The 21,147-nt window shown below is 40.9% G+C and overlaps 1 protein-coding gene across 4 annotated transcripts in view; it reads left to right on the top strand.

Annotated features, from left to right (window-relative positions):
• The window catches only part of UBR3 (ubiquitin protein ligase E3 component n-recognin 3), a 327,861-nt gene that overhangs the window by 251,428 nt on the left and 55,286 nt on the right, over nucleotides 1-21,147 (top strand). For all 4 annotated transcript variants that reach the window (XM_073633943.1, XM_073633941.1, XM_073633940.1 and 1 more), the window contains 2 exons: nucleotides 11,315-11,420; nucleotides 16,769-16,869. In XM_073633943.1, coding sequence (XP_073490044.1) covers nucleotides 11,315-11,420; nucleotides 16,769-16,869 — 207 coding nt within the window. The remainder of the gene's footprint in view (nucleotides 1-11,314; nucleotides 11,421-16,768; nucleotides 16,870-21,147) is intronic.

Genomic DNA, 21,147 nt, shown 5'->3' with positions numbered 1-21,147 from the left:
GAATTGTCACACTAAACAGCGCTAATGTTGAGCATTAATATAATAAACATGTGGCCAACAACACATGCATAGGAAAATCCTTTAAAGGAAAGTCCCTTAAAAGAAAGTCCCTTAAAAGAAAATCCCTTAAAAAGAGAAGTGATGTAAAGTTCAGGGTGTAATTCCAAAAGAGTTCATCAGGTGATCATGAAATATTCCTCAGCGTGCACCTTCCACCGATCACTGCAGATTCCACCCAGTGCGAACACACTCCCCCTAGGGGGTTAAACTCACCAGAACTGGGAAGTAATAAAGCATTCAAAATAATACTCCATGCCAGCCACTGTTGTTAACACCACTTAGGTGGAATCACGGATGTTCAGGGCTCATAATAAGTCAAAAAACAAAGAGAGAGGCGTACATAGCGTAATCCTGTTTATTGACTATATTCCTTTCCACCACATAAAAAACACCCCCCTTCAATAAATACACGTACATCAAAATTCTTAATAAACGAGCAATCAATCGAGCAGATAGTAGGAGCGTATCTACTTCACCATGACAAGCCAGCGCCGCTGAACAGGAGACGTAGAACACTTCCTGGTTAAGCAGTAGGCTCAGGTGGAGCGCACGCGTCACTTCCTACGTCGTGTAAGCCACGCCCTGATGCGTTTCGTCATATCCTGACTTCGACAGAGGGCGTCAATGTGTGTGTGTGTATTTTATTACCACAGTGGATAAAGTGGGAAAGGCACTGATTTTGCCAGATCCCCGGTTTTACTGGTAACTATGGACAAAAGAACTTTGAAGTTATTTAGCTAGTTAGTGTCAGGGTAAAGAGATCTGCGTGGTCAAGATCTGCATATTCTGTTCAGTGTTTAAATCCAAGGACTTCCTTTTTTGCTAGCTGGATTTTGTTTCAGAAAAAAAAAAAAAAAAAAAGGAGAAGAAGAATTTTATATAGGGATGGACTTCTAAAGAATTTTTTTTTATATAGGTTATAGGAAGAGGGTTTCATTTTTAAATGAGGCTTTGCTCCTAATGTTGTGTAGGATGTACATATGTGTGTGTAACTATGGTTTCTTTTCAGGGATCATCGGATCTTATATTAAGCTGGGAGGCTTTTCAGCTAGTTAGATAGTGAGGTTGTGTACAATCATACTGTGGTTTTGTTTGCGGATGTAAGCATAATGTTTTATAGATATAAGTCTTATAGTGTCTTTTACGGTCCTTTTCTCTCTCTGTCTATCCGAAGTTATAAGAAACTCAAATGCTTACTCTCAGGCTTGGGAGTTATTGTCACTGTTTTTTTGGACAGACTTTGGGGACAACGTCTATTGTATTGGGGGGACTATGTAGCGCTAGTAGATTTGCAATCTACCGCACGTTAGGTAAATTTAGTAACTTGTTCGTTAGGAAGGTTAAGTTTGCCTCTGTTCCAGCTTGGCTGACGTTGTGTGTGTTTCCATGCTGACCAGTGGGTGTCGCTGTTATCACTGGTTAGTGTTGGAAAGGCAACGTGTTGAAGCGTGTGGATGCTCTTCTGTCCTGGAGACAACTCGGTGGAGGTGGTCCTCCGAGTTGCATTCTGGGCGAGGGTATTTATGGGACAGACACTATGTTTTGGGGTTTGTTTTACAGCCACCTGCTGGCCCTCCTGGCCGACAGGTATGCATTAAGGAGCTACCTCGTGGTCCTCCGTTCCGGAGGCCCACGATACTGCAGCTCAGGGGTGGGTCCAGAGACTTGTCTGGGGCCTACCACTGCGGCCGAGGAATGGTCCTGAGCTGTCGGTCCTGTGTGACGAAGCTGGACAACCGAGGAGATCCCAGGGGAGGACCCGTCTTGGAGGGATCAAGCAGCGTGCTGGTCTATAGAGGGGCCTGGTGACTCGGTTGGAGGACGTATCCGAAAGTAACTATACAGCATAGTGTTGCCGGATTGGCTTAAAGGTTCAGGCACTGTGACTGATATTCATTACAGAAAATCTGATACATCCTGTGGCAGAGGATTGTACGGATTTTGTTCCCAAGCAAGTCTGTGGCAGAGACTTTGATTCATGCTGCGTACTGGCTGCTAGGCTGGTGAGAGAGGCCTATCCAGACGAGCAAGGAGTGTGTCCCACGAGGGGAGCGCATTCCATACAATATCTGAATTCTACCCAAACATGTGTTAAGAGAACCCTAAAGGAAGATGTTTGAGTTTCTTCTGCAGTTTCCCTTTCGTCTCTTTCCTGCTAATTCCTAAGTCAAGTGTTTAATAAAGCATTGAAAACGTACTCCAGTGTTGGTGCGTGTATAGTCCAGAGGTAAACTCAACGGAACCCTAGACCCGGTGCCGGTGAAACAGAGGGAAGCAGAATGAAGGTAACAGACCCGCTTTAAACCAGCAGCTCCACCGAGAGTTATTGTTACATTTATATATGTTGGAGTTGGGTCATTCGTTTTAACACTTGCAACTATGTATATTGTTACATTGTTACATAGTAGGTGAGGTTGAAAAAAGTCAGTATTACATTGTATATACCTGTATGTTGTGGTCGTTCACGTGCTTATCTATTAGTTCTTTGAAAATATCGATGCCCCCAGCTGAATCCACCTACATCATCAGTTCAAATGAGCTGTCCATACAAGTGAAACAGGCCATTGTAAGGCATCAAAACAAAAAAAAAACATCAGAGAAATAGCAGCAGCATTAGGAGTGGCAAAATCAACAATTTGGTACATTCTGAGTAATGAAGAACGCACTGGTGAGGTGCTCAGCAACATAAAAGGCCTGGACGTCCACGGAAGACAACAGTGGTGAATGATCGCAAGATCCTCTCTATGGTAAAGAAAATACAATTCACAACATCCAGACAAGTGAAGGACACTCTCCAGGTGGTGGGCGTATCATTGTCAAAGTCTACAATCAAGAGAAGACTTCATGAGAGCAAATACAGAGGGTTCACCACAAGGTGCAAACCATTCAGAAGCCTGAAGAATTGAAAAGCCAGATTAGATTTTGCCAAAAAAAATCTTAAAAAGCCAGACCAGTTCTGGAAAAGCATTCTTTTAATAGATGAAACTAAGATTAATCTGTACCAGAATGATAGGAAGAAAAAAGTATGGAGAAGGCTTAGAATAGCTCATGATCCAAAGCACACAACGTCATCTGTAAAACATGGTGGAGGCAGTGTGATGGAATGGGCATGCATGGCTTCCAGTAGCACTGGGTCATTGGTGTTTATTGATATTGTGAAGGAAGCAGCCAAATGAATTCTGCAGTGTTTAGAGATATCATGTCAGCCCAGATTCAGCCAAATGCAGCACAGTTGATTGGACGGTGCTTCACAGTATGGATGGTCAATGATCCAAAACACTGCAAAAGCAACCCAGGAGCTTTTGAAGGAAAATAAGTGGAATATTCTGCAATCACCTGATCTCAATCCAACTGAGCATGCATTTTGCTTGCTGAAGGCAAAACTAAAGGCAGAAAGACCCACAAACAAAGAACAACTGAAGACAGCTGCAGAGCCAGGCAAAGCATCAGAAAAGGAGGAAACCCAGTCTTTGGTAATGTCCATGGGTTCCAGACTTCAGGCAGTCATTGCCAGTAATGGATTCTCAACAAAATATTAAGAATTAACATTTTATTTGGTCTAGTGGACGGAAAGGGGGTGGTGTTGGAATCCTCGTATCCACTCAAAGCACTTTTCAGGTTCTTCATCCACCCCCTCTCTGTCCCTCTCCTCATTTGAAGCTCACTGTATTTGTCTATTTTCTCCAGTTTCATTGAGAATTGCTGTGATCTATTGGCCCCCTGGACCGGTATCAAGCTTCCTTGACGACTTCTTCTCTGCCTGGCTACCCTACTTTGTCTCTTCTGAAATTCCAACAATCATTCTTGGTGACTTCAACATCCTGTTAATCTTAACACTCCCGCTACTTCTAAGCTGCTAAGCCTTAAATCCTCTTTTGACCAATGGACACACTTCTACTCACTCTGTTGGCAACTGCCTTGACCTCATATTCCCCTACCTCCACTCCGCACAACCTCTCCAATATTCCTTTTCCTCTCTCTGATCACCACCTTATTAGTTTCACTCTCTCCTTATCTTCCTCCTCCTTGCCTTCCAACTACCAAACAATTACCCGTAGAAACCTTCACCATCTTAACCCTTCTCTTCTTTTTTCTTCTACAGATTGTCTCTACGACAAAATCTCATCCTTGTCCTGCCCCGACTTGGCCACTTCTGTCTACAACAGTTCACGGTCATCCACCCTGAATACCTTCTCCCCCCTCACTACACACACTTATGCCCCGAGCGCTACAACCCTGGCAGACAGACAATACCAGAAACCTCAAAAAACAGAGCTGCACTCTTGAGCATCTGTGTGACGTAAGACTAAGTCACAGCAAGATTTCAGCTAATATAAATCTGCCCTCCAAAAATACCATTCTTGCCTCCACAGTGCCAAACAGACCTACTTTATCACTCTCATTAACATCCTCTCACACATTCCCCGTCAACTCTTTTCTACCTTTACCATTCTACTTCGTCCTCCATTACTTCCACCCACTAACTTACTGCCCAGGAGATTGCTAATCACTTCAGAAATAAGATTGAGACAATTCATCTCGATCTCCACTCTACAGATATCTCCTTCACTTTACACTTCTTGTCCTCCTGCACAATCAATACTTCCCTCTTTTAACCTAGCTACTATAGAGGAAGTCACTAAACTTTTTTCTAACGCCCACCTAACCTCCTGCCCCCTGGACCCTGTTCCTTCTCAAATACTACGGTCACCATCTGGCTTTATCCTACACTCTTTAACTCATATCTTCAACCTCTCACTCTCTACTGGCATCTTCCCCAACCCTCTAAAACATGCGCTAGTCACTCCCATACCAAAAAAGGCCTCACTAGACCCCACCAATCTTAACAACCTAAGACCCATCTCTTTACTCCCTTTTACCTCCAAACTCCTTGAACGTTTAATCTACAACCGACTGAGCGACCACCTCATTGAGAATAACCTTCTTGATCCCCTTCAGTCTGGATTTCACCTACACCCACATAAACTGCCCTCCTAAAACTCACAAACGACTTACAGCCAAAACCAACGGTCATTATTCCGTACTCTTACCGCTGCCTTTGATACAGTTGACCACCCCCTCCTCCTCAAAAAACTCAATTTGCTTGGTCTCCATGGCTGCGCTCTCCATTGGTTCGAATCTTACCTATCTCATCGCACCTTCAGTGTCGCTTACAATTCCACCTCCTCCTCTCCAACTCCTCTTACCGTTGGGGTCCCCCAACGTTCTGTCCTTGGACCTCTACTATTCTCGATCTACACGTCCTCACTGGGTCAGCCGATAGCCTCCCATGGCTTCCACTAGCATTTAAAATCTATTTCTCTGCTCCTCAGCTCCACCCCATCAATTTCCTCACACATCACTGATTTACTAACAGACATATCAGCCTGGATGTCAAACCACTTCCTCAAACTGAATCTAAATCTGAGCTCTAAATATTTCCTCCCCCCACGTGCCCCTTTCCCTGACTTTTCTGTCAAGATCAATGGCACATCTATCAATCCATCCCCACATGCCAGGGTGCTAGGGGGTAACCTTAGACTCTGAACTGTTCTTTCAGGCCCACATCCGTTTACAAAGCCATCCATAACTCTGCCCCAGCTACATCACTAACCTAGTCCCAAAATACCAACCAAGCCGCTCTCTTCAGTCCTCCCAAGACCTCCTGCTCTCTCTCTCCCTTGTCACCTCCTCCCATGCTCGCCTCCAAGATTTCTCCAGAGCTTCTCCTATCCTTTGGAACTCCCTACACCAATCTGTCCGACTGTCACACAAGACAAGAGAGTGTAAAATCTTGTCACATTAAAAGATTTAATAAAATATTTACAAAAATTTGAAGGTGTACTAACTTTTGTGAGATACTGTATCTCTCATATGTAGTGGGTATAGAAAAGAATCACCCCCTTTTTAAAAAATGAAATTAAGGCACACTGTTTTTTGTATTATCCAGCTGTATTTACTAGTCCAAGTGAAAGATATAACATCAACGTATCAGCAAAAAAAGTAAAAAAAAAAAAAAAAAAACTAATCACTGAATTGGAAAAAAAAAGGATCACCCCTCTTACGTCAGTATTTTGTTGGGCCACCTTTTGCTTTAATTACAGCCTTTAGTCTGTTGGGATGTCTCTACTAATTTTGCACATCTAGTCTTTGCAATATTTGCCCACTCTTCTTTTCAGAACTGCTCAAGTTCAGTTAAATTTGATGATGACTGTTTGTGGACTGCAGTTTTCAAGTCATTCCACAGATTTTCTATGGGATTCAAGTCTGGACTCTGACTAGGCCATGCAAAGACATTCACATTTTTCTCCTTCAACCACTGTGTGGTCATTTTTGCTGTGTGCTTTGCGTCATTGTCATGTTGTTAGGTAAACCTTCTTCCCATTGACAACTTCTGGCAGAGGGCAGCAGATTTCTTCAAAAATTTGATGGTATTTTGCCCCATCCATTTTCCCTTCTATCTTGACAAGTGCTCCAGTCGTAGCTGTAGAGAAACACTCTTAACAGGATATTACCACCTCCATGATTTATTGTAGGAATGGTGTTATTCGGATGGTGAGCTGTATTGGATTTCCGGCAGACATATCGTTTGGTGTTGAGGCCAAATCAATTTTAGTCTCATCTGACCACCTTAAACGCACCTTGAAGATTCTGAGGCCACATGGAAAAAGGTGTTTTGGTCAGATGAGACTAAAATTGAATTATTTGGCTTCAACACCAAACGTTATTGCTGGTGGAAATCCAATACAGCTCACCATCCAAATAACACCATTCCTACAGTAATAAGTACAGAATGAAGATGGTATAATCCTGTTATGGGGGTGTTTCTCTGCAGCAGACACTGGAGCACTTGTCTTGATAGAAGAAAATGGATGGGGCAAAATGCCATCATATTCTTGGGGAGCCGCCAGTCACGGCATGACCTTTTCTTGGAACGGCACAACGTGACATTTCTAAAGTGCGCATGCGCCGAATAGGTTGGCGCATGCGCAGAAGAAATCCTTGTACGGGGACTTGTAAATATCTCCTTAACCCTGTAGGTTTAGGAGATATTTACAGCACCTACAGGTAAGCCTTAATATAGGCTTACCTGTAGGTAAAAGTGTGTTGTAAGGGTTTACAACCACTTTAAGAAACATGCAGTACTCAAGATCTGCAAAACATGATAGGCAATCAACATAAAGCTTCCACTTTTACATTGTAAAACCTTTTTGACATTTTGAAAGAAATTTCTTTCTATGGTAGCCTGATTGTTGAATAAACCTATGTGGTGTTGACCTCTAAAGTCAAGGACATCCTTGAAGTAAAACACGGTTTTGCCGCTGAGACTCCGTTCAGTCAATTAAGAGCCTGTGATCGAGACACTCCTCTTCTGTATGTTTCACTGTGGTGGTAATGAGGTGTCTTTACTGTGATTAAGCACAGCACTCTATAATAGTCTTGTAAGAAGTGTTAACTTTGTCGATTAGATATTGCATTAAATAGAATGCAGTGTCCCAGGTGAGCTTTTACAGCAAAAAGCATCAGGGAAAAACGGTTGGAACAAATAGGTCAAGTACTGTTTTAGTAGATTGAGCTATGAGGACAGAAGCACTGGGGAAATGTAAATGAGAAGTGATTGATAGACCTGCCTATGTCAGCTTCTGAAACAATGTGACAAGGTGAACAAGCTGTTTCTGCCTACTAAATTTAACTGCTCTCCCTCCCAGTAATGCTTTGCTTTGTTCAGGCTGTTCATAATTTTGTTTTTTCGTAGGTTATTAGGTTACTTTTTGATTTTCACTTTTTTGGTGGCTGGGGCTTTTATATTTTTATCTTTCAATGTTTTAATCATAGTATCGTGTTCAAAATATTAAACCTCTGCACTTGCTAAAATACATTTCCAGAAGAGTGAAGAAATACATGTTTTATTGAAGTCCTTCTATATAATACAGAGGAGTCTCTAGCTCTCACAGCCCTTTTGCAAACAGGCCACATTCCATAGTTACTTGCCTTACTAGGCTCTGATGGGTTGGAGTCCACCAAGTGAAACATACATTACGTTTAATTTCAATGTTTTCTTTGGTGCCACACTGCTAGGGATTTCCAGCAGGTTTCCCTGTTCTAAAAAGAAGAAAAAAAACACACATAATCACTGGGAACATTGGCCCCTATTACTTTGTATAAATTGTGGTCTCAAACAGTCTTCCTGAAATGGCCTTCAAATAAGAACCTGTCAGTCTTAGTTAAAGGGATTGTAAACGCAGAAGGTTGTTTTATCTCAATGCATTATGATAAAACATCCTTCTGCATGCAGCAGCCTCACTCAGCCGCCTCCTAAAACTTACCTGAGCCCATCATTATCCAGCGATGTTGTAGGATTATCTCAGCTGCCTGGGACTCCGCTCCTCATTGGCTGAGACAGCAGCACGACGTGATTGGCTCCCGCTGCTGTCAATCAAAGTGAGCCAGACAATCAGGAGGGAGAGGGGGCTTGGCCTGGTTGCGGCTCCGTCTGTGAATGGACACAGGGAGCTATGACTCCACTTGGGTGCCCCCATAGCAAGCTGAGGGGCCAGGAGCACTTTCATTTAGTGCTAAGCAGTATATACAAAATCTCAAGATTTTCCTGCATGCCTTTCTCTTCTGTCTTTGTGAACTGTAATTTTGCACTGCCTGACTGACAGTTACTTATGTTAGGCTGATTTCATTGGTAGGGTATTGGTGTCAGTCATGTCTAGGGTCTATTGTAAGGCCCTATGCCCACAGGATGTTTTTTTTCCTCCCCTGGATGCCTATTCTCAAGGGGAGGAAAAAGCAGCATCAAAAATGTGCCTAAAGCCATGTTTTGCAAACGTATTTGGGCGCATCAAGCGTTTGAGCGTTCATTCCATTGGCCAGCACTAGACACTTCAAGCATTTTTTGACACTGGAATGCCTCTCTCCTGAATGCTCTGGCCTTGGGTTTTTAATTTTCTGCCTCTAAATACCTTTGTGTGCATAAACACAGGCTAACATTTAGAGGCACCCTCCCCCCACACACACTAAAAGCGGCATTTAAAACGTCCTGTGTGTATGAGGCCTAAGAAAGCTATTTGGCAGCTGGGGGACACGTCTATGTAAGTATAACCTAATTACATTGCATGTCTCTTCTGCCGAAAAAGACTTAAAAAATGTTGCTCTTGCCAATAGTTTACACTGCCTGAGGAGGATGTGCAGTGTTTAGCTTGGCTCACTCTGTAAAATGCAGAGAATGCAGCCAGGATCCCAGGAGTTGCATTACAAACGGGCGAGCAGTGGGATTAGAAGAGAGAGGGGCACCTATAGGAAGCAAAGATACTGTTGTACTTTTTTGTAAAAGAATGTAAAAATTTTAAATTTTGATTTGAAACCATTAGTTTCCTTTTTCAAGCAACAAGAAAATTGTATATTGTATGAATAATGGTAAATGAAAACTTTTCATGTGATTTACAGTTTTTGACTGTTATTCACAAAGCTTAAATCTTCACTTCTGTAATTCTTTCTTGTACAATTACAATTGTCAATAACTGTAGGTTTGGTTAACAGGGAAATGAGTGTGTTAATTGTTTAATCCATGCCATCAGATATCTAATTAGATGAGTGACTGCACTACATTAAATTTTAAACAGTGAATTGGCTTCATTGGTAATATAACCCACACAGGTATGTTTCCGTCATGACTTCATGACTCTAAAGCAGGAAATCGCATATTAAAACATCATCTGGTTTTTGGTAATATATTTTTTTTTTTTGTTTACATTTTTGAATTTTTTTTTTTTACAATACTTACTTTAAAATGATATGTATAGAAATCTTTATTTTACTAATAAGCATTTAATGCAAGACACATCTACAGCATTCAGAAAGACCAGCTCAGGCTGCAGACTATTAAAGTCCAGTGCTGCTGGCAGACTCTATAAATGACTAGTCAAATTAAGTATGCCCCCTTTGAGCTATTTAGCTACTGTATGTTTAATCTGATTCCTGCTGATAGTTATATCTATTGATCAGTAGCAACTTTTGAACCTGTAAAAAGCAGCTATTCTGTCTGGATATTGCCACCTGCTATTACCTATTACTTCATATTCTATTAATTTTAAGAACGTTGGAGGAAGCATTTTTTTGCGGAGCAGTTTAGATCGTTTCCAATGCTCGAGCCGTTGTGAGAGATGAGATCTATTGTCCTTGCAAATAAAATTTACAACGAAGTTTCAAGAGCAACTCCTCACAATTTGTAAAAACATAATCGATAATTCATAGACACATGCATAAAAACATTGAAAAATAAATAATAAACATCCATATTATAGCATAACATTACCCTGACCAGTTGGCTGTCTAATATGAATTAATTTTACATTTATGGCTCGAATAGCCCTTGCCAAAAAAAAGTTTTCTTTGTGTCTATTCATTTTAACTTTAATATTATGATGTGGGTGGAGGCACACATCATACCCAACAAACTACATCATACAGCAGTATATGCCATTTTCTGAAAGTCACAAATTACAGGGGTTTGGACAAACTATACAGGGGTGCTTTCAATGGTTGGGTGTACATTTATTTGTAAACCCCCAGGCTATGGTTTGCCCTAACTCTTTACTGTTAATGTTTCTGGACAGCTTTTGACATGTTAAGTATGCGTCTGTCATATTGTCACTTATATTATCGTTAATCATTCTTTCTTCACTTTAATATTTATTTACCTTTGTTCTTTTGACCTCAACTATGAGTGTTACAACAATTGTTTGTCCCGTAACCTCTAGTGAACACTCCACTGAAAAATATTGGAGCATTCAGGCTGGGTTCACACATGTGCGATCACAGACATCGCATGTGTTTCGCACCGCATTGCTGGGCAGATCACATGTAATGTCTGTGCGATGCGAATTGAGCCATACATACTGTATGGCTGAAATCGCATTTGCATCAAAATGGTGCAGGAGCCTTTTTTCTGTCCTCGCTGGAATTGGATCGCATGAGTGTTCACAACTATGCCATCCAATTCCTTTACCATTTGACAGTTCACACTGCGATCTGCGAACTGATCTGGGGTTACATTAACCTAGAGAGTTGAAAAAAGCCCTATCCCCTGGCTTTCTCTATCTTTGCGACACATCTGTTTTAGTCTTTTTGTTTTATTTATCCAATCTGCCACCCTGTAAATGTCCTCATTGTAAAAAAGCTATTATCGTCAGATACCGTATTGACAAGTTCCTTTCATTAGACTTTTTTTTTTTTTTTTTTTTTTTAGGTCAGCTCATCCATGTTTTAGCCATGCACATGAGGCTGTACAGCATCGACTCGGAATACAATCCCTGGAGAAAGTTAACTCAGCTGGTGCATAAAAAAGATTCACAGTAAGTGTGTTTTTTTTAATTTTTTATTTTTCTCAAGAATGTTTAATAGGTTTTCTTTAAAAATATAAAGTATAAATTAAACATTGTGCTTTACATCTCCCAACTCTGACGCACTACACCAGCTCTGGAAATTGTGTTCTTTAATTTTAGTTCCTAAATATGGCCCTGGTTATGGCAAAAACACCGAGATTGATTTAGTACAGTAAATTAGAATGTTTACTTTACACGGTGAATTTTCACTTGTGAGGAATTTTGCATTTAGCTTAGGAAATTTAGTGAATTTTGTAAAGGAATGTTTCACTTTTGAAGAAAAAATGTTTACATGTAATTTAGATGAACAAAGTCAGCAAAGGGAAAAATCCCATGCAAAGAGAAAATGCACTTTGTTAAATGAGCAGCCTTTTCTCCTTCCATGTACACAAAACAGGTTTTAAAAGACCTAAAATCAATTTAACCCAAGCCATGCTTTTACAGAATAAGAAAGGTGTGTATCGTTATGCACACCCCTTTCCAAATGGTAAACTAAATATATAGACAGGCAAAATATTAAAGAATACATTTATTGGTTGCATTTGTTTTCAACTTATCACTATAGCTCTTTGGACAGATTTCTTAATCTTAAGCCCATTTGACTTGATACGCTCAAGTCTCTTTTGCCAATTAGGCCTAAGGGAGGTTCAATACTGCAAAAACAGCCTACACCTCCAACCGTCATGCCTAGGGTTACTAAGTGTTGAGAGAAATTCTAACTATATTTTTTCTAGCCATTGTTATTTTTAGTTTTCATCAATTGAGACAACTCATATACACAATAGATTTTTTTTTTTTCTGTCTGTAATGAAGACTTCAGTTATGCTGCTTGAGCATAATAACACAATACTATCCCGATCAGCATTTCTCGGCAAATGCTTTTGAGGCTGTACCTAGACCCAGATTGTGGGCTAGTCTGGCGCTTTCCAGACCTTTGTGTGCTTTGTTAGCCGGAGAATGCTCTCCAGGTCCAGAGTGTGGCAAAGCCACTGGTATGACCCAGTCTATGGAGATTTATATAGCAAAAAGGGCTGGTCTGGCTTCACCACCAGAACCTACCTCATAGTGTGCATCCTTGGGTGCCACTCAAATTCCTATAACCAATATTTTAACTCATTTTTAAACCTGAGGAAACCCTGTTTTGACGTTATCTGCTAGGTGGAGTGTTGCATGCCCCATGCTTCTTTTCTGCCATTCAGACTTCAGGAAGCACTATCCCACTGCTGTTCCTACTTCTGACCCACTTTGTGGATCATCTGGTATCTGATCTCATTCCACTGCCTGTCTACAGTGACTTGGTCATCTCCAGCCATCTACTACTCTCATGAGCAGTTGTCCCTAGGGTTTGGGAGTACACAAGGCCTTGCAACAGTTTGAGCCTAGTTTTCTACTTTTCATTGTACTCGTTATCAATAATTGTTCTCTACCAAGTCTAGAAATAACTTATGGAGTCATGGGCCCCTGCTGTCAATGAAAGAGAATTTATTCATAAGTGGTCTGTACCCGCTATTTGACACTTCAGTCATCCACCTTAATGAACTTACTACTAAACAGGTTGCTGGTGTCCTTATCTTTTACAGATTTCACTGTAAGACTTTTTGATTCCCTTCTTAGGTCTCAGAATTAACTGGAGTAACTCTCCATATTCTGTTAGTGGTGGCTTTAAATTGTGAAATTTTGTCACAATGGATCAAATCCCTTTAAAGAAAACCTCTCCTGCACAAGATTAAACCCTCATGTCTTGGAACTTTTGGAACAAATAATTAACTGTAGTGGCCTTTTGCAAGCATATAAGCTTGTGTTTTGCATGGGGGTGATGTCCGTTCACTTGTGTAAGGCATCTTGGCTACATGCCTTGGATGCTGGGGATATGCCTAGGAAATGTCTGATTCACTTGCCTTTTTCCACCCCAGCAAAGGAACCCCAACATTCATCCACTACTGCAATGGTAACCCATAGGTGACCAGAGTCTACATCCCGCTCAAACCACAGATCCTAATGCCAGAAGCCCTCTGTCTCATCTGCTTAACCTTTAATATAAAAGTGCGTTCTCACTTTTGCAGGTGGGGATTTGGTAATTCATCATATCAGGTTCATTGGTATATTTTCCACCATTAAAGGGGTTGTAAACCCTAGTTTTTTTTTTTAAATAACAAACATGTCATACTTGCCTCCACTGTGCAGTTCGTTTTGCACAGAGTGGCCCCGGTCCTCCTCTTCTGGGGTCCCTCAGTGGTGCTGGTGGCCCCTCCCCGCATCGAGTGTCCACGTTGGAGAAGGCTCTCCTAAGGTGGACACCCTTACGAGCGTATTTCTGGCGTCACCTTTGTGGAACAGTTAAGAGGCCTTTCATGAACTGAGCGGGTCTCCTGTTTTTGTTTTTTTTTGTTTTTTTTACAGTTTGTAATAATGGAGGATCCTATCGTCTGCAATCTTTGTATAGATGTGATTCTAACAACTATCTAGTCCTAGTAGACTTGGGTCATCTTTGAGCGGAACTGCTGGAATCAAATCTTTGCTAATAAGTCCTCTCTCGTGGCTTTGTAACCCTTTCCTAGTGTTTTAGCAATTTTTTTTCTCTGTACACCCCTTTTGGGGCTTGTGGGGTTGTTTGGGGGTATTTCCTTTTAGCATTGTTCACCTTATCGTGCAGTCTCACAGTCCTTTTCGGTTTCTGCCTCTTACTTAGATTCTGGAACAGGCCAAGGCACCCAGTTGGTCTTTTCAGACTTAAAAATTCCTAGAAAAAATTTGCCAGACTCTGACTAGCTAAGGGGAAAGTCCTATCCCCCTTCGTTTAAAGACTCCCCTAGGGAATGTATCCTTTTGCTTATCCCTTGAGATTGGTTCCTAAGGACAAATAGTTCTTGAGTTGTTAAAGAATTCCCCTTGTTCAGTTTTTCGATCTGACCTCTACTGGACTTCATCTGGAGGCTGAAAGATCTTCACATTCTGAAAATTTTGAGATCATCCCTGCTACATGCTGAGCAGCCAACTCCCTATATTAGATGGTGTCAAGTGAGTCCCTCATGACTATGCAGTCTACCGTAGAATAAAGATAATGTGTTTCAGAATCCCCTCTTATCATCCCTACCCTTCTGCATATTTTTTCTAAGAAGGGCAATGTAAATCCAGAGGCTTTGGTTGGGATCTTAATACTGGAAGATGAATCCTCTTCTAAGACCAGCTGAATTTCAATCCATGTATGGGCAGGCTGGTTGTACAAAAGTCGTTCTATCATTCGATTTGTGTACAACCAGCCTATTGGAAAATTTTCTCTCGGTCAGCTGTAGCCGGCGGTGCTGATCAGTGTATTCTGACAGTGGGGAAGTCTCTCCATTGTCAGAATACAGTAGCTCAGCGGGACAAATTCAAGTCAACCTGTTGCTTAAACAAAAGAAAAAAATTACTCGCGTATGGCTAGCCATGTTGATGTTGGACAGATTGTTTTGTTTCTGATATCTTGTACGTCAGTTTGCCTTACGGCATATCCTCATCCCTGCCCACATTTTTATACATTTTATATTATGTTATTGATCATCCTACCATCTCCTTTAAAACGATTCAGGGTTAGCACCCTTCATTTTTTGCCAGGTAAGGATTCTTTCCTTTTTTTTTTTTCTACATTTTATGCTTTGAGGGCTCTCACATCCATGGATATATCCTTGGGAGATTAAGGAGAACAAAGGTGAATTTATCCTTAGGAGCTTCTTGGCGTTTTCCTCCTAAATATATTATTCTATATATGGTACTTGTCTGCATTTTTAGATATATGTAATCAGTTTGGATTCTTCAGCTGCAGAGTTTGCCATCTTAGAGCCTTAAACGACTTGCTCATGAATTTGTTACTCTCCAAGGGGCTGTTTTTGTCTAAAAGCATTGTGCTTACTACTGTGATGGCAATTTGTGACCCAGTTGGCGGTTCCAGGAATCGTGCTCTCTTGAGTACTGTGTGCGTGATATTTCAATTAACACTCTTTGTTTAGCCTATTTGCCAATTTCTTATTTAGAACTTAATTTGGGTACACATCTTTTGTTTTCAATGCCTATTTATGTGTAGCCCTGTGAAAGCAGTCAGCTGTATATAGAAGAACCGGCCAAAACATTTGTTGATATTCAAAAGCTTTTTTTTTTTTTTTTACCTATCCTCAATTCAAACATGTATTGTGCTCATGTGCTTGTAAACCTAGGCATTGAACCCCAGCAACTGACTCAACTATGCAGTCTATGCTAAAATGCTCTTGCTCGACTCTAGTTTTTATGTTCAAGAAATTTGAAACAAATACCTTTTTGTATTGTTATCCAAAAATAAATTTGCTGGCATCAGATAGAATAAACTGTGTGTGAGCCCTACCTATAAGGTGACAGTCACCCCTATTGAAGGCACATTCATGCTTGTGTGTTGTGACAACACGCGCTAAAACTAATGCCGTAATGTTCATTATTGCAACGCATCTGCTCTAAGCTTGGTGTGAGTCACTGTGAGTGGCACCCCAGGGCATTGAACAGTAGAGCCTAAATGCATTGCATGCTATGTTTTTTAAAAGGGGTCGTGTACAATTTTTAATTCGTTGTGTGTTGGCAGCCCATTAAGCACTGCAACAGACGTGTGGATAGGCACGAAGGCTCGGTTCACACTGATGTGACATGTGAGACCCCCAAGTCGGATGACTTGTGAGACCCCCAAGTCGGATGACATGTGAAATTCAATATTTCCCTATGAGAGCTGTCTTAACTGATACTACACAAGTCTGTTTGACTTTAGAAAAGGTTCCTGCACTACTTTGGTCTGACTTTGATATGACTTCAATGCCACAGAGTATAAAAAGTTGCATCAAAGTCGGACTCCAAAAGTTGCCCCGACTTTGGATTCGGGCTAGTATGAACCAAACCTAAATGACAACCTTGCTACTATAAAGTATCTACTGAAGCCACCAAATAAGGCTTCTCAAGGTAAAAACGATCACAAAGGAATGCCTTATTTGATCAGTTCCCCTAAAACCTGCACTAGATAGTTCTGCAGCACACCTCCCTGTCTCTTTACATAAGCCATAATAAAACTCTTTGATTAAACTGAACATTTGTTTGGTGACTGCCAGTATTAGTTAAGAAGATGGTTAGACACCTTTGACACATCCTATTTTGGTGTGCAGAGGAGGTAGAAGAGCACAACAGCAATTGATTTAAATTTGCTGAAATCACCAGTTTCTGTTTTGCCCCCCCTTTTAACCCAATCACAGGCCACAACCATCATAATACATAATGAAAACTTTGTTGTGTGGTTTCATGATCTTTGCTGTATTTTTTTATTTCCCCAGGACAAGTGAAGATGAGAGGGCCGAAGTTCCATTGCTTTTCCGAGACGTGACCTCAATGCTGCTTATTCAGGTTTTAACAATGCCTCAACCACTGCGCAAAGGTATGTAAATTCAGCTCTCTGGTATTATTTGTACAGGGTGAGAAGGACAAAATGTCTGATCAGTGCAGGTTCCGTTGTCTGATTTGTCTGCAGAAATAATGATTGTTCCTTATCAGTATAAAGTGACATTGGGCTGGAAATTCACTTGTGGTTTGACTGGCTTATCAGTGTCCCCTGTCATTCTCCCTTTTATCAGTCATTCAATACAGTGTAGATGTAAGGTCCTGAAGGAAAAGCTGAGAATAAACTTGCCAAATCTCAGAGCAGAGAAAGCAAGTCCTCTGCATGACCTCCAAAACATTTCACTGGTGTAGTACTGGATTAACAGCTGGATTAATCAGCTGAAATCATATGAAATTGGAGGTCACATCTATGGATAATAAGAAAGCATTTTAAATTCAGTAACAGTTTTATAATGCAATTACAGTAGTTAGGCTTCAAAGCCCTGCCTTGAAGTGTAATGGGAATGTACCTCTCACCCTGTGCCATTGGGATTTGAATTGGGTTACAGCAATGGGCTTCCGATGAGAGAAAGAGATGGGGACTCAAAGCCACCTATGAGGATCTGACGAGCTGCTGAAGAGATCCAGAAGCCTGCCTGGTCCGCAGCCAGGGAAATCCAATGGAAACAAAGAATGGCGCACATCCGGAAGTAAAATCACATTTTTTTTATTGAAAGTCCATAAAATCAAGCGAACATGACAAACATCAATCCAAAAAAGGTGCTCAGTGGATGCGTTTCACACAGACATGCTTACTCATCACTGTGATGAGTAAGCACGTCTGTGTGAGACGCGTCCACTGAGCACCCTTTTTTACTTCCGGATGTGCCGCCGTTCTTCTTTGTTTCCACAGCATGGGCTTGCTCTACGAAAATGTCTATTAAGGCAATCTAAAGTACAGGAACTGATAGTGGTTGGAAATAATCAAACTTGGTACACGTTTATTTTTTATTATGGCAAAGCTTACCTGGGAGTAATTTTCAGTGTGACATTTTACACGCTTGCTGTGCTTGTATTTTTATAATTGATTTTCATTTACAATTTTGTAGATTCTCCCTCTAATGGCTTCCTTTGAATCAAGGAATGTGGTTAGCATTCCTGTTAAAATGAAAATGCATGAATGTATTTTTTTGTGATATGATTAGGAAGGGTCAGTTTTTATTGCTGTTTCTATGTTGGGGATGTTTCCCTTCACTTCTAGTTGTGCCCCCTGGATAGTAAGTGAAGAGAAGCTTTTCTAAAGGCTTAAGATAAGAAAGTTTTCTGCACACCAAGGGATCAGCTAAAGCATAGCCAAACTCAAATAAAAATATAATATATTGCAGTTTACCAGTCCTTGTGGTAGCTGCATTATATATATATATATATATATATATATATATATATATATATATATATATATTATCTATCAGTCAGGTCCATAAATATTGGGACATCAACACAATTCTAATCTTTTTGGCTCTATACACCACCACAATGGATTTGAAATGAAACGAACGAGATATGCTTTAACTGCAGACTTTCAGCTTTCATTTGAGGGTATTTACATCCAAATCGGGTGAACGGTGTAAGAATTACAACAGTTTGTATATGTGCCTCCCACTTTTTAAGGGACCAAAAGTAATGGGACAATTGGCTGCTCAGCTGTTCCATGGCCAGGCGTGTGTTATTCCCTCATTATCCCATTTACAAGGAGCAGATAAAAGGTCCAGAGTTCAATTCAAGTGTGCTATTTGCATTTGGAATCTGTTGCTGTCAACTCTCAATATGAGATCCAAAGAGCTGTCACTATTAATGAAGCAAGCCATCATTAGGCTGAAAAAACAAAACAAACCCATCAGAGAGTTAGCAAAAAACAGGTGTGGCCAAATCAACTGTTTGGAACATCTTTAAAAAGAAAGAATGCACCGGTGAGCTAAGCAACACCAAAAGACCCGGAAGACCACGGAAAACAACTGTGGTGGATGACCAAAGAATTCTTCCCTGGTGAAGAAAACACCCTTCACAACAGTTGGCCAGATCAAGAACACTCTCCAGGAGGTAGGTGTATGTGTGTCAAAGTCAACAATCAAGATAAGACTTCACCAGAGTGAATACAGAGGGTTCACCACAAGATGTAAACCATTGGTGAGCCTCAAAAACAGGAAGGCCAGATTAGAGTTTGCCAAACAACATCTAAAAAAGCCTTCACAGTTCTGGAACAACATCCTATGGACAGATGAGACCAAGATCAACTTGTACCAGAGTGATGGGAAGAGAAGAGTATGGAGAAGGAAAGGAACTTCTCATGATCCAAAGCATACCACCTCATCAGTGAAGCATGGTGGTGGTAGTGTCATGGCGTGGGCATGTATGTTTGCCAATGGAACTGGTTCTCTTGTATTTATTGATGATGTGACTACTGACAAAAGCAGCAGGATGAATTCTGAAGTGTTTCGAGCAATATTATCTGCTCATATTCAGCAAAATGCTTCAGAACTCATTGGATGGCGCTTCACAATGCAGATGGACAATGACCCGAAGCATACTGCGAAAGCAGCCACAGAGTTTTTTTTAAGGTAAAGAAGTGAAATGTTATGCAATGGCCAAGTCAATCACCTGACCTGAATCCGATTGAGCATGCATTTCTCTTGCTGAAGACAAAACTGAAGGGATAATGCCCCAAGAACAAGCAGGAACTGAAGACAGTTGCAGTAGAGGCCTGGCTGAGCATCACCAGGGATGAAACCCAGCGTCTGGTGATGTCTATGCGTTCCAGACTTCAGGCTGTAATTGAGTGCAAAGGATTTGCAACCAAGTATTAAAAAGTGAAAGTTTGATGGATGATTGTTAATCTGTCCCATTAATTTTGGTCCCTTAAAAAGTGGGAGGCACATATACAAACTGTTGTAATCCCTTTAGTTTTACCTAGTGATTCTGCAGTAACACAGTTCAAGATCTTGGCTGACAATGCTCACTCACTCTTCTATACCAAGACAACAGAAACAAGATAGGAGTACAGATAGCTCTTCCTTTCATATTGTCCATTAAACACACGTGGGTGGTTCTGTAATTTTCAGAAAAGGCTAAGAAAAAAAGTAAGCTTTGTTTTTTTTTTTTTTTTACTTCTTAAAAATCTATAACAAATGCTCTCAATGGTATATTTATTTAACAGACCAAAAGGAACCAAAAAAGAGAAGTTTTTTGTTAAAGGGTAACTCCACTTTGTGAGGAAATAAATCGCAAATAAACAAAAAATATAGCGTATACCATTGCGAAACACGTCATATTGTAGTTGAATGTTATTAAAAATTACCTTTCCTTTTCAATCTGCAGTTCTGTAATTTTCTGCAATTCAATATAGCTACCTGGAGGTGTTCTGTACACAGAATGTCTCCCAGAAATTTACTGCTTGTGTGATTGGCTCACTGATTTTTCCAGAAGTCTGTTGTAAGAAACAAGTCAGAAATTTTGAACCGCAGGTGCTTTCAGGGTCCGAAATTAATGCAAATGGTTTGGCCTTTTTAGTAAAGTGATGCATTGGTTGCGCAAAATGAAATAAAAAAAAATCTGTGAGCTGTGGGGAGTGTGAGACCCTCCGGAAATGTTCTTTTTAGGCAAGGGTACCTAGGAACTTGGGTGAAGTGATCTTGTTTTCTAGAAAGATCAAGAAGAAACTGATGCACAACTGACTGGCTCCTTGTGCGGCTACTCTCTGTTTGAGCTCTGCTGTAAATTGGCAAGCAAGAAAATGATAGGTCAATTAAGGTATTTGCACTTCTTGCATTTTAAAAAGTTTATATATATCTTAAAGTGGTTGTAAACCTCTGAAATGAAAAATGAACAAAACATTCTGTAGAGTGTACTTGCCTTGTTCCAAATCACCTAGTATGATTCCTGTCTGTTCTGTCATTCCTTTATCTGAATGAGTCGCTTCCGACGGTCTATGTCAACAGCAAGCTATCCCGGGGGAAATGCCCCATGTTTATTAAAAGTCAGCAGCTACAAAAAGTGTAGCTGTTGACTTTTAATAAACACACACTCAGCTGTCCCATGGTCCAGTGATGCAGATGCTCAAAGCCTCGGTTCTCTCCCCCGCCTCTCCTTGGTGCCGGCATTACTAGTGTGGGCACCCGGCTGTGACAGCTTGCGGCTTCACAGCCAGGTGCGTGCTGCACGTCCTGAATGGCCGAGCAATCTTCTGGGACCTGTGACGTGTCCCAGAAGATTGCAGGGAGGGAGGGGGAGAGGAGGAGTCTCCTAGGCAGTGCGAGGAGAAGTGGAAGCTGGGTACCTG

The sequence above is a fragment of the Aquarana catesbeiana genome, linkage group LG06, assembly GCF_042186555.1.
Source record: "Aquarana catesbeiana isolate 2022-GZ linkage group LG06, ASM4218655v1, whole genome shotgun sequence".
Lineage (NCBI taxonomy): Eukaryota > Metazoa > Chordata > Amphibia > Anura > Ranidae > Aquarana > Aquarana catesbeiana.
The sequence above is the reverse complement of the archived record's forward strand: the minus strand, read 5'-3'. Positions and strand labels throughout refer to the sequence as shown.